Source organism: Chanos chanos, chromosome 7 (genome assembly GCF_902362185.1).
Source record: "Chanos chanos chromosome 7, fChaCha1.1, whole genome shotgun sequence".
Classification (NCBI taxonomy): Eukaryota; Metazoa; Chordata; class Actinopteri; order Gonorynchiformes; family Chanidae; genus Chanos; species Chanos chanos.
This window is the reverse complement of record NC_044501.1, coordinates 28,205,384-28,224,702: the sequence shown is the minus strand read 5'-3', so window position 1 is coordinate 28,224,702 and position 19,319 is coordinate 28,205,384. Positions and strand designations below refer to the sequence as shown.

The 19,319-nt window shown below is 40.2% G+C and overlaps 2 protein-coding genes across 2 annotated transcripts in view; one reads left to right on the top strand and one right to left on the bottom strand.

The window, feature by feature from the left end:
* Positions 1-1,277: 1,277 nt before the first annotated feature.
* tnfsf12 (TNF superfamily member 12) lies at positions 1,278-7,673 on the top strand. The gene is made up of 6 exons (XM_030780204.1): positions 1,278-1,870; positions 3,367-3,448; positions 5,819-5,875; positions 6,008-6,031; positions 6,207-6,334; positions 6,501-7,673. Exons 1-6 carry the CDS (start codon positions 1,697-1,699, stop codon positions 6,753-6,755), a joined length of 720 nt encoding a protein of 239 aa, XP_030636064.1. The 5' UTR covers positions 1,278-1,696; the 3' UTR covers positions 6,756-7,673.
* Positions 7,674-10,658: 2,985 nt separating this feature from the next.
* The window catches only part of chd3 (chromodomain helicase DNA binding protein 3), a 49,375-nt gene continuing 40,714 nt past the window's right edge, over positions 10,659-19,319 (bottom strand). Inside the window, exon 40 of the mRNA XM_030780173.1 lies at positions 10,659-12,882. Within this exon, the coding sequence (XP_030636033.1) occupies positions 12,779-12,882 (104 nt within the window). The 3' untranslated portion in view covers positions 10,659-12,778. The remainder of the gene's footprint in view (positions 12,883-19,319) is intronic.

Here is a 19,319-nt window from a genome sequence, read left to right as displayed (position 1 = left end):
TAATAGTCCATTTAAACACACTTCAATTTTAGTTCTATGTTCTGTGGCATTGGTTCTACGTTATAGTCCTAGGGACCCAAAGGAGATCACATTTTTGTTTTAGGCTAGCAGAATCACGCCTGATGGCACTAATCTACACATTACCGAGCCACTAGATTTTTTTACTCTGCGTGCTTACGCTAGGTGCGCTCTCTGGCGTGTCTGCAGGAACAGTGTGAAGTACTATCCTGAGGACATGCTGTTATTTTAATTTTTAATCGAACACTTTGAGTTAAAAACCATTTTATGAAAAGAAGACTAAACGAACGATTGTATCTGGATCGCCGATTTTTTCAAAGACAACATTTTAAGAAGAGCGACGAGTCTACGTATCGAAGTAGTAATTTAAAACAAGACCATCTTTGTTTATTTACACATGACCAGATCATTGGTCTTCGCTAGTAGACTGACTGACCCACTCTTGTACTTGAATATGGGTAAAATGTTTGAAGAAATTATACAAGTTTTCACTGTTTTCATAACAGAGAAACAGTGCAGCAGATAACTGATCGGGAAACTATTTTGGACTGTCGAAACCAAATAACCAAACCGAATTGAGGTTGGGTTTACGGTGTCCTTGCGAGATGTTAAACAATAGTGCCACCTAGTGGGCGTACTGAATTTAGCCTTCACTTAGTTCAAGCTAGACCAAATAAAATATTCTATATATCTAACGTGATCATATATAGAATAAGGGGAAAGTATAAGATTACCACCGATTTACTTTACAGCTGATGCTGCCGCATAAATGTGCAATGTTTTAAAACTCTCGTTAAGACGTTATAATTTTCATGCCTACATTAAGCTTCAGTAAATGCATTATCATGTTAGACGGTTGGTGACACAGAGGTATTCACTTTCATACATTATTCAAATCAGAGGATCGCGTAGCTAATTTAACTGCATGAACATGAACCGGTATACGAAGCTCTAACTATGAGTCTAAATTAAAATAAAAATCTCCGCCCAGTGATTTGGGTTACAAAACGAGATCCATTTATGTTACTCGAATAAAATATTGAGTGCACTTGTTGATACTGAGCGCGAGTGACCGACTTAAATTCAGAGGAGCAGAATATTTTGGCATGTGGAAAAGGGGAAGGAAATCTTTTTTCCACTGTTAGCTGGGGTGCGTGTCCGGGCTGAACTGCGCACTTAGATATCGCTTTGAAATTCGACCTTTAACCATCTGCAGCACGTTCAATCTGTCAACAACGGGACGAGGATGTCGTGTCAACGTATCGGGTCTCCGTGAGGACGCATCGGTAATTCACACAGCCTGCTCGCACAGTGAACAATCTGTTAGTGTGTCCAACGAGAATATGAGAAATGCTTTTGCCAGCTGCAGGATTTCAAGCAGTCGGTGCAGACAATTTTCCACTTGCCGAAGCAATTTTTTCAGCGGCAAATTCCTCGCACGTTAATGTAACGATGTCACTCAACAACTGACAACTATCAGAATCCATTAACCACTTTGGACAGAGTATTGGTGCGGACTTCCTCAGACATCTGCATTTGTACTTAACTCAAAATATATACGCACGTTGCTTCTGCAAGAAAAAAAGTGAAGAAGGAAAAAATGTTCGCGTGGCATGAGGACAGAATGTTTGATTTGAAAGTTCTGGAATGGTAAAGTGACCATCGGGTGCGTAACACAATGCATCGAATTCTGCAAAGGAGACGGGTACGCACACTCAGGTTTCTTTGGTCACTCATGGCCGTGGTCGCGTTGTCGCTTGCTGTGTTCAGTGCAGTGTTTACGGTGTGGACATGGCGACAAACCCAAGACCTGTCGACGTCTTTAATAACTCTTCGAGAACGCCTGGAACAGGTAGATATCTGATTCTTGCATTTTCTTGCAAATACTTCAGGCTGCATGCATGCATTGACCCTTTTTACCATTCTTACTCGTACTGACAGTAATTACAGTGTGTTAAGTTTTCCCTCCTAAATTACTGTTATGCAACGCCATGCTTTGGTCCTTTTAAACCCCTTGTGGTTCTGTGTGGGACCTTGCACAGGAAAATTCAAGCACGCATGCCATCTAGTATTCAATTATACCCTTAAACAGCTGAACAGCTGTAGCTTCGCGGGGGATCAATATCCACAATTTTATTGCTTGCGGACTTTACGCGCAGAAAGCAGCGAATTATGGTTTATTTCGCCTAGAAAACTTTGCCAAGCGCATTGCTTCGGAGCCAGTTGTGCTCCAACTTAAGCGCAATTTACTGGAAATCCTTCACTACTTGGCACGAGCACACATCGTTGCCAACAGACTTTGCCTTTAAAGACTCGAGTCTCGTAAAAACATCTGTGTAATTATAGCTGAATGATTTGTGACTGGTAGGCTACCATTTGGAACCTCAATTTGCTTTCAGACCGTTTGAGTGCTTTGTCATGAAGACTGTGGTAGAAATAATATAAGCATGGGATGCTGAAATTGCACGGCAGTACAAAAGTAATTATATGATGTGTACGCATGCTCAAAGTCAATGCTGAATCAGCCAGCTCCGCTAGTGACACTCGCATCGATCACTGACGTGCACAATCGCTGGCAACTACGTTTCTCAACAATATTTCATTTGTTTAGGATTTAATGTCTTGATGAAAATTTCCCCAAATCCGTAAATTGCTCGTTGAACTGCCTCCATGTTCCTCTTTAACCTTTTAAAACACTGAAGTCGTGTGCTGGCATATAATTCTGCTGACAATTAGGCTTGATGGAGGTGGTGGAGGGGCAGAAAACAGAAATTTGTCCTTTCTTCTCTTTTTTTTGAATGTTTTGGTTTGCTCTTATTACAAGGGCTCAAATATTCCAGGAATGTGAGGCTTGAAAAAAATCCGTAAGGTGTCGCAACCATTTTCCACAAAGAGGAAGTGGGTAACCTGTAAAAAAAGTTGAATATCAGCACTTTTTTTTCGTGCCAAGCCGCAGGAGACTTTGTTTGTATGGGGACAAACAGAGCCTCCAGTCTGGAGCTCTGATGATATTTTTTTGATCACTAGTGTTTCAGCACCAAGTCTGACTGCCTTTTTTTAAAGTTTTGTCTGGGGCACGGAACTATTTTGAGATAGAGGCTAACAGTCTGTTTGTTCGACATACCTGTTGGACCTCATAACATTTTAGGAGCATTTCACTCTCTCTCTGTCTTTAATCTCATCTTGGAGTTCTTTCATCTACTACTCCAAAAAAAAAAATCCCATTTTTTTATTTCTCCCATCCTTCATTCCTCCCTCCCTCCAACTATCTACTATAGTTAGTCTCTCAGGCACATTCTTCAGCATGGTGAATTGATGCTCCTCTGTCACCACTTCTCTCTCTCTCAGGTAAACATGCAGCGTAAGGCTATTGTCCAACTCATCCTGGAGAAGAGGGAACTTTTCGAGGGGCACAGAGTGAGGAGAGCAGGTATGTGGTGAGAATGGGGGGGGGGGGGGGGGGGGGGGGGGGTCAGAGAGAGGAGAGTTGGAGAAGGGTTCTGTTTTCATACCAACATTCTGTGAGGAGGACTCAAGTGTGGAGTGTGTGTTAGTGAACACACTGTGACAAGCTCAGCCCAACATGAACATGAGGAATGGTTCAACTTTATCGAAGGTCACATGTTAAGCTCAAGAGCGCATTAATGGGATGATAAGAAAATGAGTATTCCAACCTTCTTTTTTTTTAATGTTGAAACATAATGCACATTTGAATTTAAAAATATACATTTGAATTTCTGAACATGGGTTGTTTTCAGCTGTCGCTCTTTCTACGATTTAGAAGCTGCATGAATGTATTAAAGTATGCGTGTCTGTTTCACACGACAGTGAAGACATTTTCAACCCACTCTCAACCCTAACTTTAGAAAATAAACCAGTCATGAGCCATAACAGTGGAGTGTCCTCTGTAGCTGTACCAACTGACCTGTACTGCCAAGGCATACTGAGTCTGAACACTCGAATGCTCATGTCATTTTTCGTGGTCACATGCTCCACGTGTTCCAGTCAAGCTTGTTTTTCATGATTTTATTATCATGGTTATAAAGGAAGCCCAGATCAAGTCTTGATGATAATGCTACATGTTGGTATTTAAGCAAAATGGAAAAAACAAAACAAAACAAAAAAGAACCCACATCTCAGCTTCAAATTTATTTGAACTCATGAAAAACCTTCCCAAAGGAAAAAATGAAACAAATGGTGTTTCTGAGTCTTGTTGATGGTCCTGCCATGTATGTGTGGAACGCGTGACATAGTTGACGTAAAAAAGCTCAAATCAGTGATCAGGCACAACAGGCTGTTCACCACCACATCACGCCAAAAGGAGAAGACAGTTTTATGAGAGGGCCAACAGGACAAGCTTTAAAGGACGAATGAAGACTAAAAAACAACTTGTCCATTTTTTTTTTCTTTGGTTGGTTGGTTGATACTCTATACTCCCACAGGGTATTTAAAGAGATGAGCTCGTTTGGGTCAACATGGTACCTTGAGTAAACAAGTGGGCACACATTTTTTCCACAAAGTCCCCACAGGAAGCAAAAGTCAGCCAGCTGAGCGACAGAGAAATTACAGGTTTCAGCTTGGTGGACGTGAACCCAGTGAAAAGCCAAGCGTGGCATAAGAAACGTCCAGCTCTTGAATCGCTCAAAAACATCTAAACCAGCTGGCCCTGTTGTCGAACCCCTAAATAACCTTAATTAGCTATCGACTGGTTTCCTGCAATGCTTCCACGGCTTTTCTCTCTTAAGTGGTTTGATAAGGAATCTCGAAACCCAAGTGGGAGAACTTTCGTGGTACGCATGTGACGGAGCCAACATGTTGTTAAGCACAATGGCGAAGAGATTAATCAAACTATCAACAGCCAGGCTAAATGAAAGGCTGAATAGCCTTCCCTGACTGCTGACAACTGACTTAGTTGGAGATTGAGATGCCTGTCTGATCACTCGTTAATTTGTTGTTTACTTTCCTTAAAATAGTGGCCCTTGAGGCAAGCTAAGGCTCCAGTCAGCCAGGAATAACTTTTGGATCAGTAATGCCTTCTGATGTACCGTTGATGGTTGATTTGTGTGTGTGTGTGTGTGTGTGTGTTTGTATGTGTCTGTGTCTGTGTCTGTGTCTGTTTTGTTCAGTTTGTTTATGCACATTTTGTTTAACTATCACACGATCTGACATTGTCCATAAGGCCAGACTGACAGATAGAGAAAGAAACACACACACACACACGCACACACACACACAGACAGGCAAAACAAAACTATGAGCTTCAAACAAGCCTTATTCGGTTTTTCAAAGAGAGCGTTTGTAAAAGTGCATTGTATTAAGTTGAATGGTAGCCACGTCCGTTACTCTCTTTAGTTTCACAGACTGGAACTTTATGGTTCTTCGGGGTCACGGTGCAGCCAAAGACCCTGTCTCCTTCTTTCACTGTCTCCCTCTCTCCACGTTTTTTTTTTTCCCCCCTTCTCCTACTCTCTTCCTTTTTTGTTGACTAGAACCAGCTGGCAGTCAGAAAATAGAATATACAGCGCTAGTGGAACGCGCGTCGAGAACAACACGTAAGGTGGCGTAGAATAGAGGAAATGTTTTCACCATCTGCTCAGATAATCAGCTTTTCAGCTGGTAGATAAACTGTCGGGGAGACATATGTTATGTTTGCATCTGTGTAACTCTTACAGTGCCCTGGCTCCAGCTGTGTGTCTTATGTTGTATGTATTATGCTTCAGACAGAGCTGAATCTACTGCTGCTGGGTTTTGGTTTTTTTTTTTCTCCCCAATGATTTTATTTATTTATTTCTTTTCCAAGTGGGAGGTGGAAAAGGACGGCCTGGAAACGGACGGAAAGTTGCTTCTCATTTCGAGAGTGAGTTTATCTCCTGGTTATCTGTTTTAACTCCTTATAAATATCATACTGTTTGTTTACTTAGTATGAGATACGGTACATTTTTCTTTTCTTTTCTTTTTTTTTTTTATTCTTGGTTTTGTTTTCTTACAGTTGCCAAAGAGCCCCAGCAACATGGTGAGTCGCAGTGTCAAAAGTGTGTGTAAACAGGAGTGTTTAAACAAGAGCATGTTCATTTCCGAGTACTTACATTCTTTTTGTTTTTCCGTTGGCTCAGCTACATGTGTAATTGGTTATATCTGTGCGTGACTATGTATTTGTGTTTGTCCATGTCTTATGTGTTTGTTTGCAGTGGGGAGTGAAGGGGTCATTAGGGGTTGGATGGAGGAACCGTTGAATATGAGCAAAGCAGTGCAGTACAACACAGACACAGGCACCTTTAGAGTGGAACGCAGTGGTGTCTACTTCCTGTACTGTCAGGTGTGTTGGATGGGAGATGTAGTCCTTATCAAGTAAAACTACAAATTGGTCAAAAAACCTTACGTAGCAACAACACGAATGAAAGCTAATCTATGATGAATAATAAAAAAAAACCTCACCTCACACATACTCTTTTCTTCACTTCTCTCTTTTTCTTCTCTGCCAGGTGCACTTCAATGAGAACCAGAGCCAGTATGTCAAGCTGGAAGTCTATGTTCCGAAGGGACCCAAACTGCAGTGCATGGAGGGATATGGAACCACTCCTGCAGCCGGCTGGCACCAGTTCCACTTTGTCAAACCGTGCCAGGTGTCGGGCCTCCTGCGGCTCGACAAGGGAGCCGAGCTAAAAGTTGTCACCGGCTCCTCGTTTACCCTCCAGAAAAACGGCAAACACTACTTTGGCCTCTTCAAGGTCAACTAAGAGCGGAATCCACCAGAGGGATCATTTCAAATTTGGGACTGCAGCTCAGGAGCAAGCAGTTCGCTCCAAGGACATAACCTTTTTTTTTTTTCCGAAATTCAAGGTCTGTCTGGATTCCTGATGGGCTATGTTTGTTATCAGTATGGTTCTAAATCCCTGAGTCTCTACACATGGGACACTTTGCTTCTTGATGAATTTCTTTTTGACGAGGAAAGCAGTCAGTTGGACCTTTACTTTCCAGTACAGTCAAAGGATAATGTCTTTGGACGTGCTAAACTTGTCATTTACAGGGATTCAATCCAAGAACTGTTTCTCAAGGCATTTCCAAGCGACCCGGACAAAACGTTTGACTTGTCGCGGTGCTTTTCACGAGGATTTTACTTAAATGTTCACAAACAAGGCCCCCCATTTTGTCGCAAGACTACAATGATCTCACATATGATAACTATAACCACAGTGTCTCTGGGACAGGGCCCAGCTCTGCATCATCGATGAGTCTTGCCAGTGATGCTAACAATGCAGGATTAAGCCTCAGTCGTTTTGACTGATGGCTAGAGTGAACTGATCTGTGGTTTGGCGTAAACCTAAATCTTCGTCTGATTATAACGTACGTTCTGTGTTGGACATACTGAACTCAACCGCTGAACCAGCACAAGTCTTACTCTTGAATATATTATCTAAATTTGTTTTTAAATACAGTACCAGCAATAATGCAAAATAAATAAATAAACAGTGTAACCATGCTCAACAGATTAATGGACAAACTGTTTTACTTAAAATGATGCTTGTTTGATTGATTAGCCTTGATTTATTTTCTTTGCATTCCATGGATACTGAGCTTCAGTTACAAATCTGTATTATGTTCCTGGTATTTTGAAAGCTGTGTTATCAGAAACTAAGGCAGCATCTGGGGGGAGAAAAAAAAAAAAGATGCTATTGTCTCAAATTCTTAAGTCCCTCAGGACCACAGGACAAACCATCTACCACATGACGATGCCTTACAGATAAATACCCATATCTGTAAATACCCATAAACTCCTCAGTCTTCTTCTTATCTTAAAAATACTTTGTGTTTGAAAAGAGTATATATATATATATATACATATATATATATATATATATATATATACACACATACACACACACACACACACACACACACACACATACTTGTTCCATGTGTACCATTCACGTTTTTAAGAAATCACTGTAAAGAAACTGCCTCATTGGGAGGTACCTGATGTGGTTGGAGAGAAGTTTCGAGACAGCATATTCTGTGCAGGCTAGACAGTCTATACTACAGTATCTTGTAAGTATTATTGGTTTTGGACAGTGTATAAATTTGTTTTGTTGGTAATAGCAGAAATATATGTGTGTAAGAGTTTTACTTGTACAGTCTGAGATGAACTTAACATTGAATGATAAAACCATGCCATTATGTTTTTTTAATAACAATATAAAGCACTTTTATACAATACCTTTTAAAGTAACACATTTTTATACAAGGTTGATTAAATTTGATCTTAATGATTATTGATGTATGAAACCACAGCAGTTGAATTTTGAGCTTCGTTTTTAATTTGCGGTCACCTTTACTCCCGGTCTCTTAAAACTCCCCCAGCTCTCCGTAAACATTGCTATTTTGGTTAATTAAATTTGGAATGGAAACTCTCCTTGCCATTGTAAACTCGGTTTTTGTTTCAACTGGATTTCTTAATCGCGCCTCGTCTTCCCCTGTGTATATCCGGACCCCTTAGTGCCCCTCACTTCTCCCCTTCTAGAGCCTTCTCTGTTTCCCCATACCTCTGGCTCTCACTTCCTGCATCTGAATTCAGACCAAATAGCAGAAAACCTTTGAGGAAAAACATGTGCTTGTGTTCGTCTCTCTCTCTCTCTCTCTCTCTCTCTGTCTCCCATTCCTTTCCCCTTTTCTTTTTTTCCTGTCAAACTTTTTTTTTCCTCTAATAGAATCCACTTTTGGAACAGCTTGGGTTCTCTGATTTTAAAACAGGAGTCCAAGACAAACTAGGTTCCAGAGTTGCACCCGAACACAGATTGATTGTGTGTTTAAGTGTGTGTGAACTTATAAGAAAGCATGTTTTTTTTTTTTGTTTTTTTTTTGACGGGGGGGGGTAAAAGTTCTCAAATGTGAATTGATGTGTCTGCAATGTTTCTGAATATGCATTTGTCCTTACTTTTTTCTAAATACAGATCAGGAGTGTTAGGTGGTTTACAAATTTACAGATGATTAAAACCCACAATGGACTGCATTCCTAAACTCTGCTTTGGGTTGAACTTTGGGCTGAAATGGATTGTTATGACTGTAGGGTACGACATTAGTTGTCCATTTTTTTTAAATAACAACTCAATTCTTATGTTTCAGTAACATAAGAAAAATGGGTTCCAGAAAGTTCTGCAGGGTCAAGTCAAACTGCAGTGCCCTCGATCAGAAAAAATGTATGAAAACTTTTGAGTATTGTGACATTATCATAAAGGTTGCGTCATGTGTTTCCTGAGAAAAAATGAAGTAACATGAACTAAAGTGTCACTTCCATCAAATAAATGAGATCATTTTTCATTATGAAAAAAAGAGCTAAGGATGAGAGTCCCGTTTTAACTGCACAATGACATAGTTTCTTTATGATATCACAGCACTCCTGGCTGTGATTGGCTGTTGGTGTATACAAACATTACCACTGCTATCAAAGGACATGACTCAGTGGCCTCTAGGCATTCTAAGAATTGCTTTTTCGACTTAAGTGGAGACTGGGATGCTATGGTCCTCAAGACAGCTGACACAGATTCAGTTCCAAGTTTAGTCACTGAAATTCAAAGTAAGTGTTGTCACAAATTCTGATTTAAAATGACCCTCTCTGGAGGGTGAGTGATGGATTAGTTAATGAAAAACTGAATTAAGATGATGCTTGATTTTAGAAGGTTTTCACAAATTGAAAAGGTTGAGAAAAACAAAGAAATATTGGCATCTGGACAGTGGTGCACCTTGTCTCCTAGCCAAAGTAAAATTTACTGTGAACTAGAGAAGAAAACGCCAGCAGTACCACACACTGTAGTAATTTGGTAAGACAATTTCCGAAACCTAGTTTTTTTTTTTTTTTTTTAAGATAAAGATAGCCATGGCAATAGGGTTAATGCTGCACTGATAATCGTTAAGATAAAAGTTACTATGGTACAGTGAATGCACTCCATCTCACTCCAACACGGTCTAGTGGAGTATCAGAATTTCATCAAAGTTGCAAAACTTCCATTGACTGAACCAGCGTTATGATCTAAGCCTGTTGCACTTTACAACTAACGGCAAGGTTTGTTTTGGCACCATTTCAAAGACGCAGAAGAAAATCAGCTAGCCCCACTAAAGTTAATAAGCAAGCAAACAAATAAACAGATAAATAAACAGTGGAGAGGTTTCTCATCTCCAATCGTTTAGAAAGAACAACACGACGTTTCTATTTGAAATTTTATTTTATTACAAACAAAACAAAACAAAAAAACAGAAAGAGAGAGAGAGAGAGAGAGATAGATGCATTATTGACATGGTTTTTTTCCCCTCCATTCTGAGTCCACCCCGGAAACAGTTACAATACAGCCACTGATTGCTTGAAACCACGACATACACAGTGACACTTCTCGAGAAACAAAACAAAACACAGAAATCTCAAAAGAAAGAAAGACAGAGACAGAGAGAGGGAAAGAGATAGAGAGATGGAAAAAAAAAAGAATTAAAGAGAAGAAAGTGCGTTATCTGACGCTTTTTTTTTTTTAAGTCAAGAGGGGTTACAAAACTCTCTCAGTAACATTAGGCGCTGAAATGTTCTTTTTTTTTTTTTTTTTTTTTTTAGCTTTTTTTCAGTTATCGTTTGAGAGTTGTAAGAGGGATGAGGGGGGGAATAAATTAACTTTTCAACTCTTAACAATGTGTTCAAGTTGAGACCTAGCTAAAGTTAGACTACAACAGCAAGCATATACAGAGTTTTTTTTTATGTCCTCTGATGAAGTCTGAACCCTTTACAAGTTTTCTTAGCTTTAAGGCGCTTACAGTATGATGCTGTGCATTTGAGAAAATGTCTGTGAGCCAAAGAAGTCAACTCTGAGTCCTCCAGAGATGAGGGAGTATAGTTTGCTTATTTTTCTTTTCTTTTTTGGATATAAATGTTATCTATAATACTTTCGATGTGTTTTAAGGTTACATAAGTGATCCGTTGCATATAGATTATGTGCCAGCCTTGAGAATCTAAATTGTAAGCAAGAAACAACATCTTTGTTTGCTTTTTTTTTCTTTTCTTTTTTTGCATTTTTTTCCTCCGAAGTTCGTTTAACCTCTTCGTTCGCTTTTATTACAAGATGCTCGAGAAAAAAAAAAAAAAGAGAAACGTCAATGGACGAAACACATAATTTATGATCGTTCAGAATTTTTTTTCTTATCCATTTGGTAGAAGCTTCGCAAATTGAAACATCGAGGACACCAACAGCAACGACAACAATTAATAATCATAGTCATAATAACAAGGATTAAAAACACAGGAAAACACAATGATCCAAGCTTAAATACGCAAACAATATCACAGAGTTTGTAAAAATGAGAATTAGAAATGTGGAAAAAAAAAAAAAAACGAGAGTGAAGAGGTGTGAAGAAGTGAGGACACAAATAGGAGCGAGGAGGGTGTGGGGTGGAAAAGGGGGTGGGGTTGGCAGCAAAAAGGGGTGTGGTGAAAACAAAGCACTATTTAACTTGGTACTCCCATTAGCATTCTTGGGGCGATGCCAAAAAACAAACAAACAAACAAAAAATCAAACAAACAAAAAAACTTTTTTCAGGGCCGGAGTAATTTCATTCTCAAAAGCGTTCATCTCAACCCAATTCAAAATATATGGGCTGTTAATTATAACAGGGGCGATATAAATTACATACTACTTCTCTGTTATCCACATTCTGGCTAGACTACCAACCTCGCTGAAATTTTGCACTTAATACTGCGTTAGGATGCGCGTAATACTTCAGCTGACATTACACTTGGCTGTAAGACATGTATTCAAAATTTGAGAGAACCTGTAAAGGCATTTGATTGGGGTTTAGCAACGGACAATCAGAGCCAATTCACATTCCATATTGCACTCACCAAGATTAATTACCCAGGCCTTGCTTAGACGGTTCCGCTATGGAACACGTAAAAGTGTAACATTCCAGAACAGTCCGACAGAAACATTACTGCGGTCAATGTCTGCTGTGGTTTCTCCGATACAAAAAAAGGTCTCTGACATGCCGATTTTTTTCCGATGGGTGATTGGCAAAACTGTGTTTAAAAAAAAAACAAAACAAAACAAAAAACTGTACTATAATACGGTAGGCACAGCTTGATGCGTCGATAGTTCCTTCCACTATATCACATACTTGTAAAAGTAGCATGCTTCAGAAATGAATGATGCTGACATGGATGTGAAGCTATATGGAAAAATGTTTTTACACATACTCATGCAGCTTCATGTCCTAGCTGAGGGCGGTTGCGAGGTTTTGGGGTTAGGTTTTTTTTTTTTTTTTTATCGTGTTGTGACTGTGTTGTGTGTGTGGGGGTGTGTGTGTATTAGTGTGAGTGTGGTAACTGCACTATTCTTTTTTTGTTTGTAGGAGCTAGGTTTGAGGCAGATACTGTCAGAAAGAGAGAGAGAGAGAGAGAGAGACAGAGACAGAGAGAGAGAGAATGGACTGATGTAATCGTGCAAGGGAGTGCCTAAGTGTGTGTGTGTGTGTTGTAATATTTCTATGTTCGTGTTCAGGTATGTCTGGATTGCTGCCACAGCTGATTATAAAACGTTTTGCAGAGTGCCTTGTCACTGTGTGTGTATGTGTGTGTGTTTTCATGTGTAATCTGATGAAGTGGCACAACTGTAAGTCAGTTTATGTGAGTGTGTGTTTGGGTGTGTGTTGGTGCACAAGTGTGTGTGTGTGTGTGTGTGTGTGTGTGTGTGTGTGTGTGAGTGTGTGTGTGTGTGTTGTAGTATGGCTGGACTCAGTCGTCGATGCAGATAACTTCTCCACTCCGCTGCTCTCTTCTTGCCATTAGATGTTCAGCCTCCCTCTCTTTTTTCACTGACATAGGGGGGCCATTCAGCACTGTGAGGACACACACACACACAAAACAAAAACAAACAAACAAACAAACAAGCAAACACAAAGTTAGTAACTGATATGTACCTTTAAAAACAGAGTGCACTGCCCACTTTTTTTTTTAAACATTCCTCTCCTTTTTTTCCCTTATATATCTCCATTTCCCCACCATTCTTCTTCTTGTATCTTTCTTTCTTTTGTCTTACTCTGTCTTACTTTCCTTCCTATTTTCTTTATTTATGTCTTTTCCATTCTTAAAGACTCCCTCCTCCCTTTTTCGCCTCTGTTTAACAATCTCACTCATTTTTCAGTTTTAGTATCTGTCTTTGTTTCTTTTAACTGTTTCTCCTTCTCTCTTTCTCTCTTATCATTATTTTTCTTTTTCTAGTTCTCTTCATGTATCAGCTTACTGGTACAGAAAAAGACAGCAGTGTTCCTTTTGAGTATTGTTTGTTTAAATGAGCATAAAAAATAACTTTAACACATGACAGGGCAATTGTTGAATTTTTTTTTTAATTAGCGAGCTTGCTTATACAATCAGAATATCATATACCTAATAATACTGATACAAAAACACATTGACAAAACAAAAAAACCAAACCAAAACAAAACAAAGTACTTTGTCTTTGTATAGTGACAAAGAGTACACTTTACAGGATTTGGGGATTGTGTATTGCATACACAACGCGTATGTCTCCTTATAGTACACACACACACACGCACACACACACACACACACACATACAGTACATTTTAGAAGGTGAGCATATGCTTTCTCATTACCTTCCTGATCCATTTTAAGAACAGAGGGGAATGATAAGAAGTGTGCGGAACACCAAACAACATCGCATGATGTCGTTTTGGTCACCGTCAGCTGAAAAGTCGTGTTTGCTCATTCTCAGTTGCCACGCAACCCATGTCTTAGCTTATGTTATAGCCTGCTAGTTGTATTAACAAGATAAAAATAAGAGTTATTTACAATGTATACCGATGCATACATGCATACATGATAACAGTGATTGTGTAAGAGAAAGCAAATTGCACTCGTAGATAGCATATCAGTTTCCTTGGCTTGCATGTATGTGTAGTGGATAGATACAATGCTGAGATTAGGATTATGAATGCCACAGACTACACTAGATTTATCTAGACTTAATTTCGGTGCATGCGATAATCAGGTTTGCCAGCAATTCCACCAATTTTCGCAATTTTCTGTTCCTTGTTATATGCGTAATGAAAAAAAATTAACACTTATTTGGTCTACAAATGCATCATTGCTTCGCTTTGATTAGTATTACGAAGGGAGAAACTGCTACTTTTCCTCTCTCTCACTGGACTGCACAAATGGCTTGCTCTCTTACACCTCAGTACCAGAGTCCATAAGGGGACAATGTTGCCAGGAGGTCGCCTCGCGTGCTCCAGTAGTTAGACGACCTCCACATCGTGTTTGCTGTAGACCCCTTGCAGTGGGCCTCCACTATTCAAAAAAAAAAAAAAAGAAAGAAAGAAAAAGAAAAAAGCTGCTAATCCATCACAACATGCGCTCCCTGTCTCTGTGGAGAGCATGGAAACTGATACAGGAAAAACTTTGCCTTTGGTCTGCGATCGTTTAAGAACACGAGTAAGCTTACATTCAGTCGCATCGTGACGGTCTGCGTTACAGAAATAAAATGGCAGTCGCTACAGTACACTGACAGTCAGTAACACGGAAGAAATACCAGAAAACAAGTCAATGTGAAGGTCTGGTAACATCTGAGGAGCAGCTACTGTAAGTGCTGTCTATCCAGGGTACATAAGTAATGAGACAAGAGTTACTATTACATAATAGGGAAATGCTACAAATGTTACATACTGTATGTTACATATGGAAAGAGTAGCACATCTTTTATCTCTTAGTGCAGTGACAAAAACATAGCACATTTCACGTTCTGTGATGTGAAACATGTCAGCTTAAAGGCTGTAACACTGTGTAAAAGTGAGAACTAGCTTATCAACTGTAAAATGTAGGATGCATGTAGAAAAATAAAAGAAAGTAATGAACCTCCAAAGTTTCAATCAAGTGAAGCTTTGATAAACTAGGTTGTTCATTGTAAATTTTTGAGTTTTGAGAATTATTTTGAGTCCTAACCTTTTGGTTTTAAAGTTTGCAACCTTATTCTATGACAACTAGCGAAGACTCAAGGCTTCTTCTAAGACTATACGCTAATCACAAACATGTATGACTGGGTGGTTTTGAATGTTGAAAACTATACATGGAAGAAGAAGGACTTGATTTTTTTTTTTTTTTTTAGTTTGTTGAAATCTCATGAGTGCAAGGTGAAAGATTTAAAACAGCAGCCCATAACTTACAATTTGGCCTGTTTTCAACTTTTTTTCTTTTCACCGCTTGCTAAAACCTGACACTCAGGAAATGCTTAAATGCCGCGTAACAGAAGCCAACACTCGTCGTAAACATTCTCAAACAGACTTGAACTGATAGATCAAAGTTATGCTCTGTTTTCTAACAATGTGACAGAGAACATGCAAAACACATATCCTCTTAAGGACTTAGTCCCAAGCACACACTGGAACGTTCTCCCATTCACAAGAAGTGCAGACAAAATTCAATCAACTCTCAACCAGCCTTGGTTTTGCAAAAAGCCTTCGAAAGTAATTTCCATGCTTTTCAATCCTCAGCCAAAATGAAATCATATCTCATGTTTAAATCATTTCCCTGATTGTAATCTCTCCCCCAGTCTCTCCCTCTCTCCTTGTCTCTCTCCCTTTCTCCTTGTCTCTCTCCCTTTCTCCTTGTCTCTCGCTCTCTCCTCCAGTCTCTCCCTCTCTCCTTGTCTCTCTCTCTCTCTCCCCGTCTCTCTCTCTCTGACTTGATCCAGTGAATCAAATGCACCTATTCATTTGAAGGTACCTGCCCCTGAAGCTGAATATCGTTCATCTCTAGCAAACCGTAGCAGAAAAACAGGCAGAGTTGGCAGCCTGCCTCCGTGACCTTGCTTGTCTAAACAACCACCAGTTACACAATTAATCACTCACTTCAGGGCAAAAATCAAAAGACAGAGAGAGGGAGAGAGAGAGAGTGAGAGAGTGAGAGAACCAACCTGCTGCATGTGCAGTAAACCTAAGTTTATACAAGCCTCTGCACATTTTTCAATACAAACACACAACCTCACCCAACCCTGACACACACACATACACGCACATACACTCACACACCAAAAACGTTACAATGCATTTGCTGACACACTCCTTTAACAGATATATTGTGTCTGGAATGAGTTTTGTTTTTTTAGTGTGTTTGTACATTTGTAATGCTGCGTGAGAGTCAGAGAAAGCAAAAGCAAATGTGTTTGTGTATGGTACAGTTATGGGATGTGCACGTCTTCCAGCAAAGGTAGGATCTGACTAATTGTGTGAAGACATTTGGACCTACTGGCTCGAACGTTTTATTGTGCTTCATGTGAAAGATGGTTTGTGCATTTGGGTAGCCCCCCCGCCAATACGTCCTAACATGTCATTTCATCCTCTTCACTGGATGTACCCATCACAACGACAGTTAAGCCTCAGCTTATGCTCCAATTCCTGCCAGGCCTCAAAATCAACTCTGAAACATTGAAGTTGATAGATTTATGATATCTACACACACACATGCGTACACACACGCATACACAAGCACACACACACACACACACACAATGGCAAGGCCTTTCATTGGTGAACTTAAGTTTCCTGCAACTTTCCTTTCCGTCGATTTGAGTCAGGTATTGTTTCAAGTCTGAAAAATGCCAAGAGTGAGTCTCGGTGCTCAGGAAAATTAATGTGACATGATATTTTAGAAGTCTGTCCAAAAACACATACACGCACACACAAAAAAAAAAAAATTCAAGATTGTCCGTTCCTTCTGTATCACATTTCAAACCCAAAAAAGTCTTGGAATGAGGAGAAAGGGAAAAGAAACAAACTTGCAATCTGTCTTTGGAATTCCGACGCTGACACTCAGGGAAGTTGCAGTGCACAGCATTGTGTGTGTGTGAGAGAGAGAGAGAGAGAGAGAGAGAGAAAGAGAGAGAGGGAGAGAGAGAGAGACACTCGTTGTGATAAAGGGATGCAGGAAAAAAAGACAGAGGGCTCTTGGAGGAATTAGGGAGGAGAGGAGGACCCGGGCACTTAAATCAGTGCATTCGCGCTCTGGTCAGATTAAAAAAAAAAGAAAGAAAAAGAAAAAAGAAAAAACTCTACTGGGAGTTCTCTCAAAGTGAAACATGAAAGACAGAGGAGAGAGAGAGAGACAGAGAGAGAGAGAGAGAGAGTGTGGTGATGAGGGGGGAGAAGAAAATAAAAAAAAAAGCAGGGACAACATAAACTTCGCTTGTTTGGCTCTTCTGTCTGGCAGAATCCAAACGGCACCCATATTTCATCTGTGCAGTTGGGTAATATCTTCTTTTGTCACCCTTTCTTTCTTTCTTTCTTTCTTTTTTCCCCTCTTTCTTTTCTGTCTTTCCAGCCCCCACGGCTATGTGTGTTACTCTTGATGATTTTATCATCCTTGCTTTGGCAGCTTCGGGGATCATTTCTTTCCTAAGCAAAAATGCCTCAAGAGTCACACGTTCCTCTCTTTGTCTCTCGCTTTCTCTCCCTCTCTCTCTGCATCTTTCTTTCTCATTCTATCTGTTAAAATATTTCCAGTTGACCTCCTGCTCTTCCCCTCTCTTCTACTGTCCATTTATTTAAAAAAAAAAAAAGGAGTGTCTTTAAGGCTACCTTTTCTCTCCCCCATTTCTCTCCCTTCTCTCTGTCTCTCTCACTCTCTCTCCCTCTCTCTAGTTGGATTCGTGTCTCTGTCAGGGTTTTTTAGGCCTGCCATTGCGGGGCAAGTTCTCCACAGTATTGCTCAGTCGATACTTGACGATGATGCTGTGCACGGTGGACTTGGGCATTCTCAGCTCCGCCCCGATGGACCCTTCGGACTTGCCATCCTTCCACAGGTCGACCACGCGCTGGCGCTGATGGATGTCGTGCTCCTTGGTCTTCAGGCATGGGGGGGCTTCTGTGGGGGCAGAAAGGGGGCAAGACTGTAGACACGGCGGGACGGAGCGGGCTAGCACCATCAGAATTCACTTTTCAGTATCAGGCCGACAGAATCGCATAAGCCGTCAACATTCTCTAGCAACCATTCTTTCTTAAAAAAAAAAAAACCAAAAAAAAAAAAAAAACATATCAAAGGTCAGAGTTCAAGAGGCCAGGAGAAAGGCTGGCAATTTAAGAAAAAAACCAAAAAAAACCCCCAAAAAAACCCAAATCCCCCCTTAAGACATAAAAAAGAAAGAAAGGAAAAGAAAAATGTAAAGTACGAGAGGAGATTCCAATCCACTGCTAATAAAATTCGTCCATTTGTGATTCCTCCATTGGAATAGCATTCTTTAGAGTTTGGTTTCTGGTTTCTCCCAAGATGTAGACACGAAATGTCTTTTTTATGACTGCAAGCAAATTAGTTTGCAGTATTTCAGGGTGTCTACAGATAGAGCAGACAGGAGTTCGGGGATAAGGGACTTGTGCTGATTTTGAGCTCAGGGTATAATGTGTCCGGTTTAAGTGCGTAATCTGAAGAAAATATGGGGAGTTGTGAGCCAGAGAGGCCGTTTCACTTTTTGTTTTTTCTGAACTGCTTTTAGAACAGTGTGACTGAAGTATGGAGTCCATCTAAGGTCTGTGGGATCTAAGATAAAGTGCGGTTCATGCAGTCCTGGGCCCTCTGTCCTTTCTTTCTTTCTTTCTTTCTTTCTTTTTTTTCTCCTCCCTCGTTTGTTTTGTCTGGCCGTTTTCAGTCCTCTCTTGGCTCAGTCTACGTAGGGGTCACCACAGCAGCCTCAATCAAGACAAACTCTCAAATTTGCCCCATGTGTGACTTATTTTTAGCCAGCCAGAGTTCACTGTGTACGGCCCGCCAGCAAGTCCGATCGGCCCCCTCTCCCCCCAGAGGATCTGCAGTCTGCTGGGTCTATTTCAGAACGCAAAGAGGAGGGAGAAAGCGTCTAGCACAGTCTCCTAAGGTTCTGGCCCAGCAGTCAGAAACAAGTCCATTTTCTGTGTGTGTGTGTGTGTGTGTTTGTGTGTCTTTTTTTTTTTTTTTTTTTTTAAACACTCTTAAAAAATATCTCTGTGTAGAACAGAAAATGCATGGACAATTCTTCTTGGCACTGACAAAGTGGTAAATCAAGATAATGACATTTTCAGAAAAAGGCACAAGATCTCATGAAAAGCTGGACTACCACACAGCGCGCTTAGATGTTCCGCCCTTTAAAGCAATTCAATACCGAAAATCAACAAGAACACACTGCACCCCACGACACAGTGGGGTTGGACCCAGCAGGGAACAACGTTTCACACCGAAAGACTGGATATCAATCTTGGATGTATCACAAACACAAATAAAAATAAGTATATAT

What these genes read in the sequence shown, in the direction of transcription:
- tnfsf12 (XM_030780204.1), top strand. Translation starts at nt 1,697, where the DNA reads ATGCATCGAATTCTGCAAAGGAGACGGGTACGCACACTCAGGTTTCTT. An exon ending in GCACAGAGTGAGGAGAGCAG is followed by an intron (nt 3,449 to 5,818) that starts GTATGTGGTGAG and finishes TTCTTTTCCAAG; the next exon opens with TGGGAGGTGGAAAAGGACGG. An exon ending in CAAAGAGCCCCAGCAACATG is followed by an intron (nt 6,032 to 6,206) that starts GTGAGTCGCAGT and finishes GTTTGTTTGCAG; the next exon opens with TGGGGAGTGAAGGGGTCATT.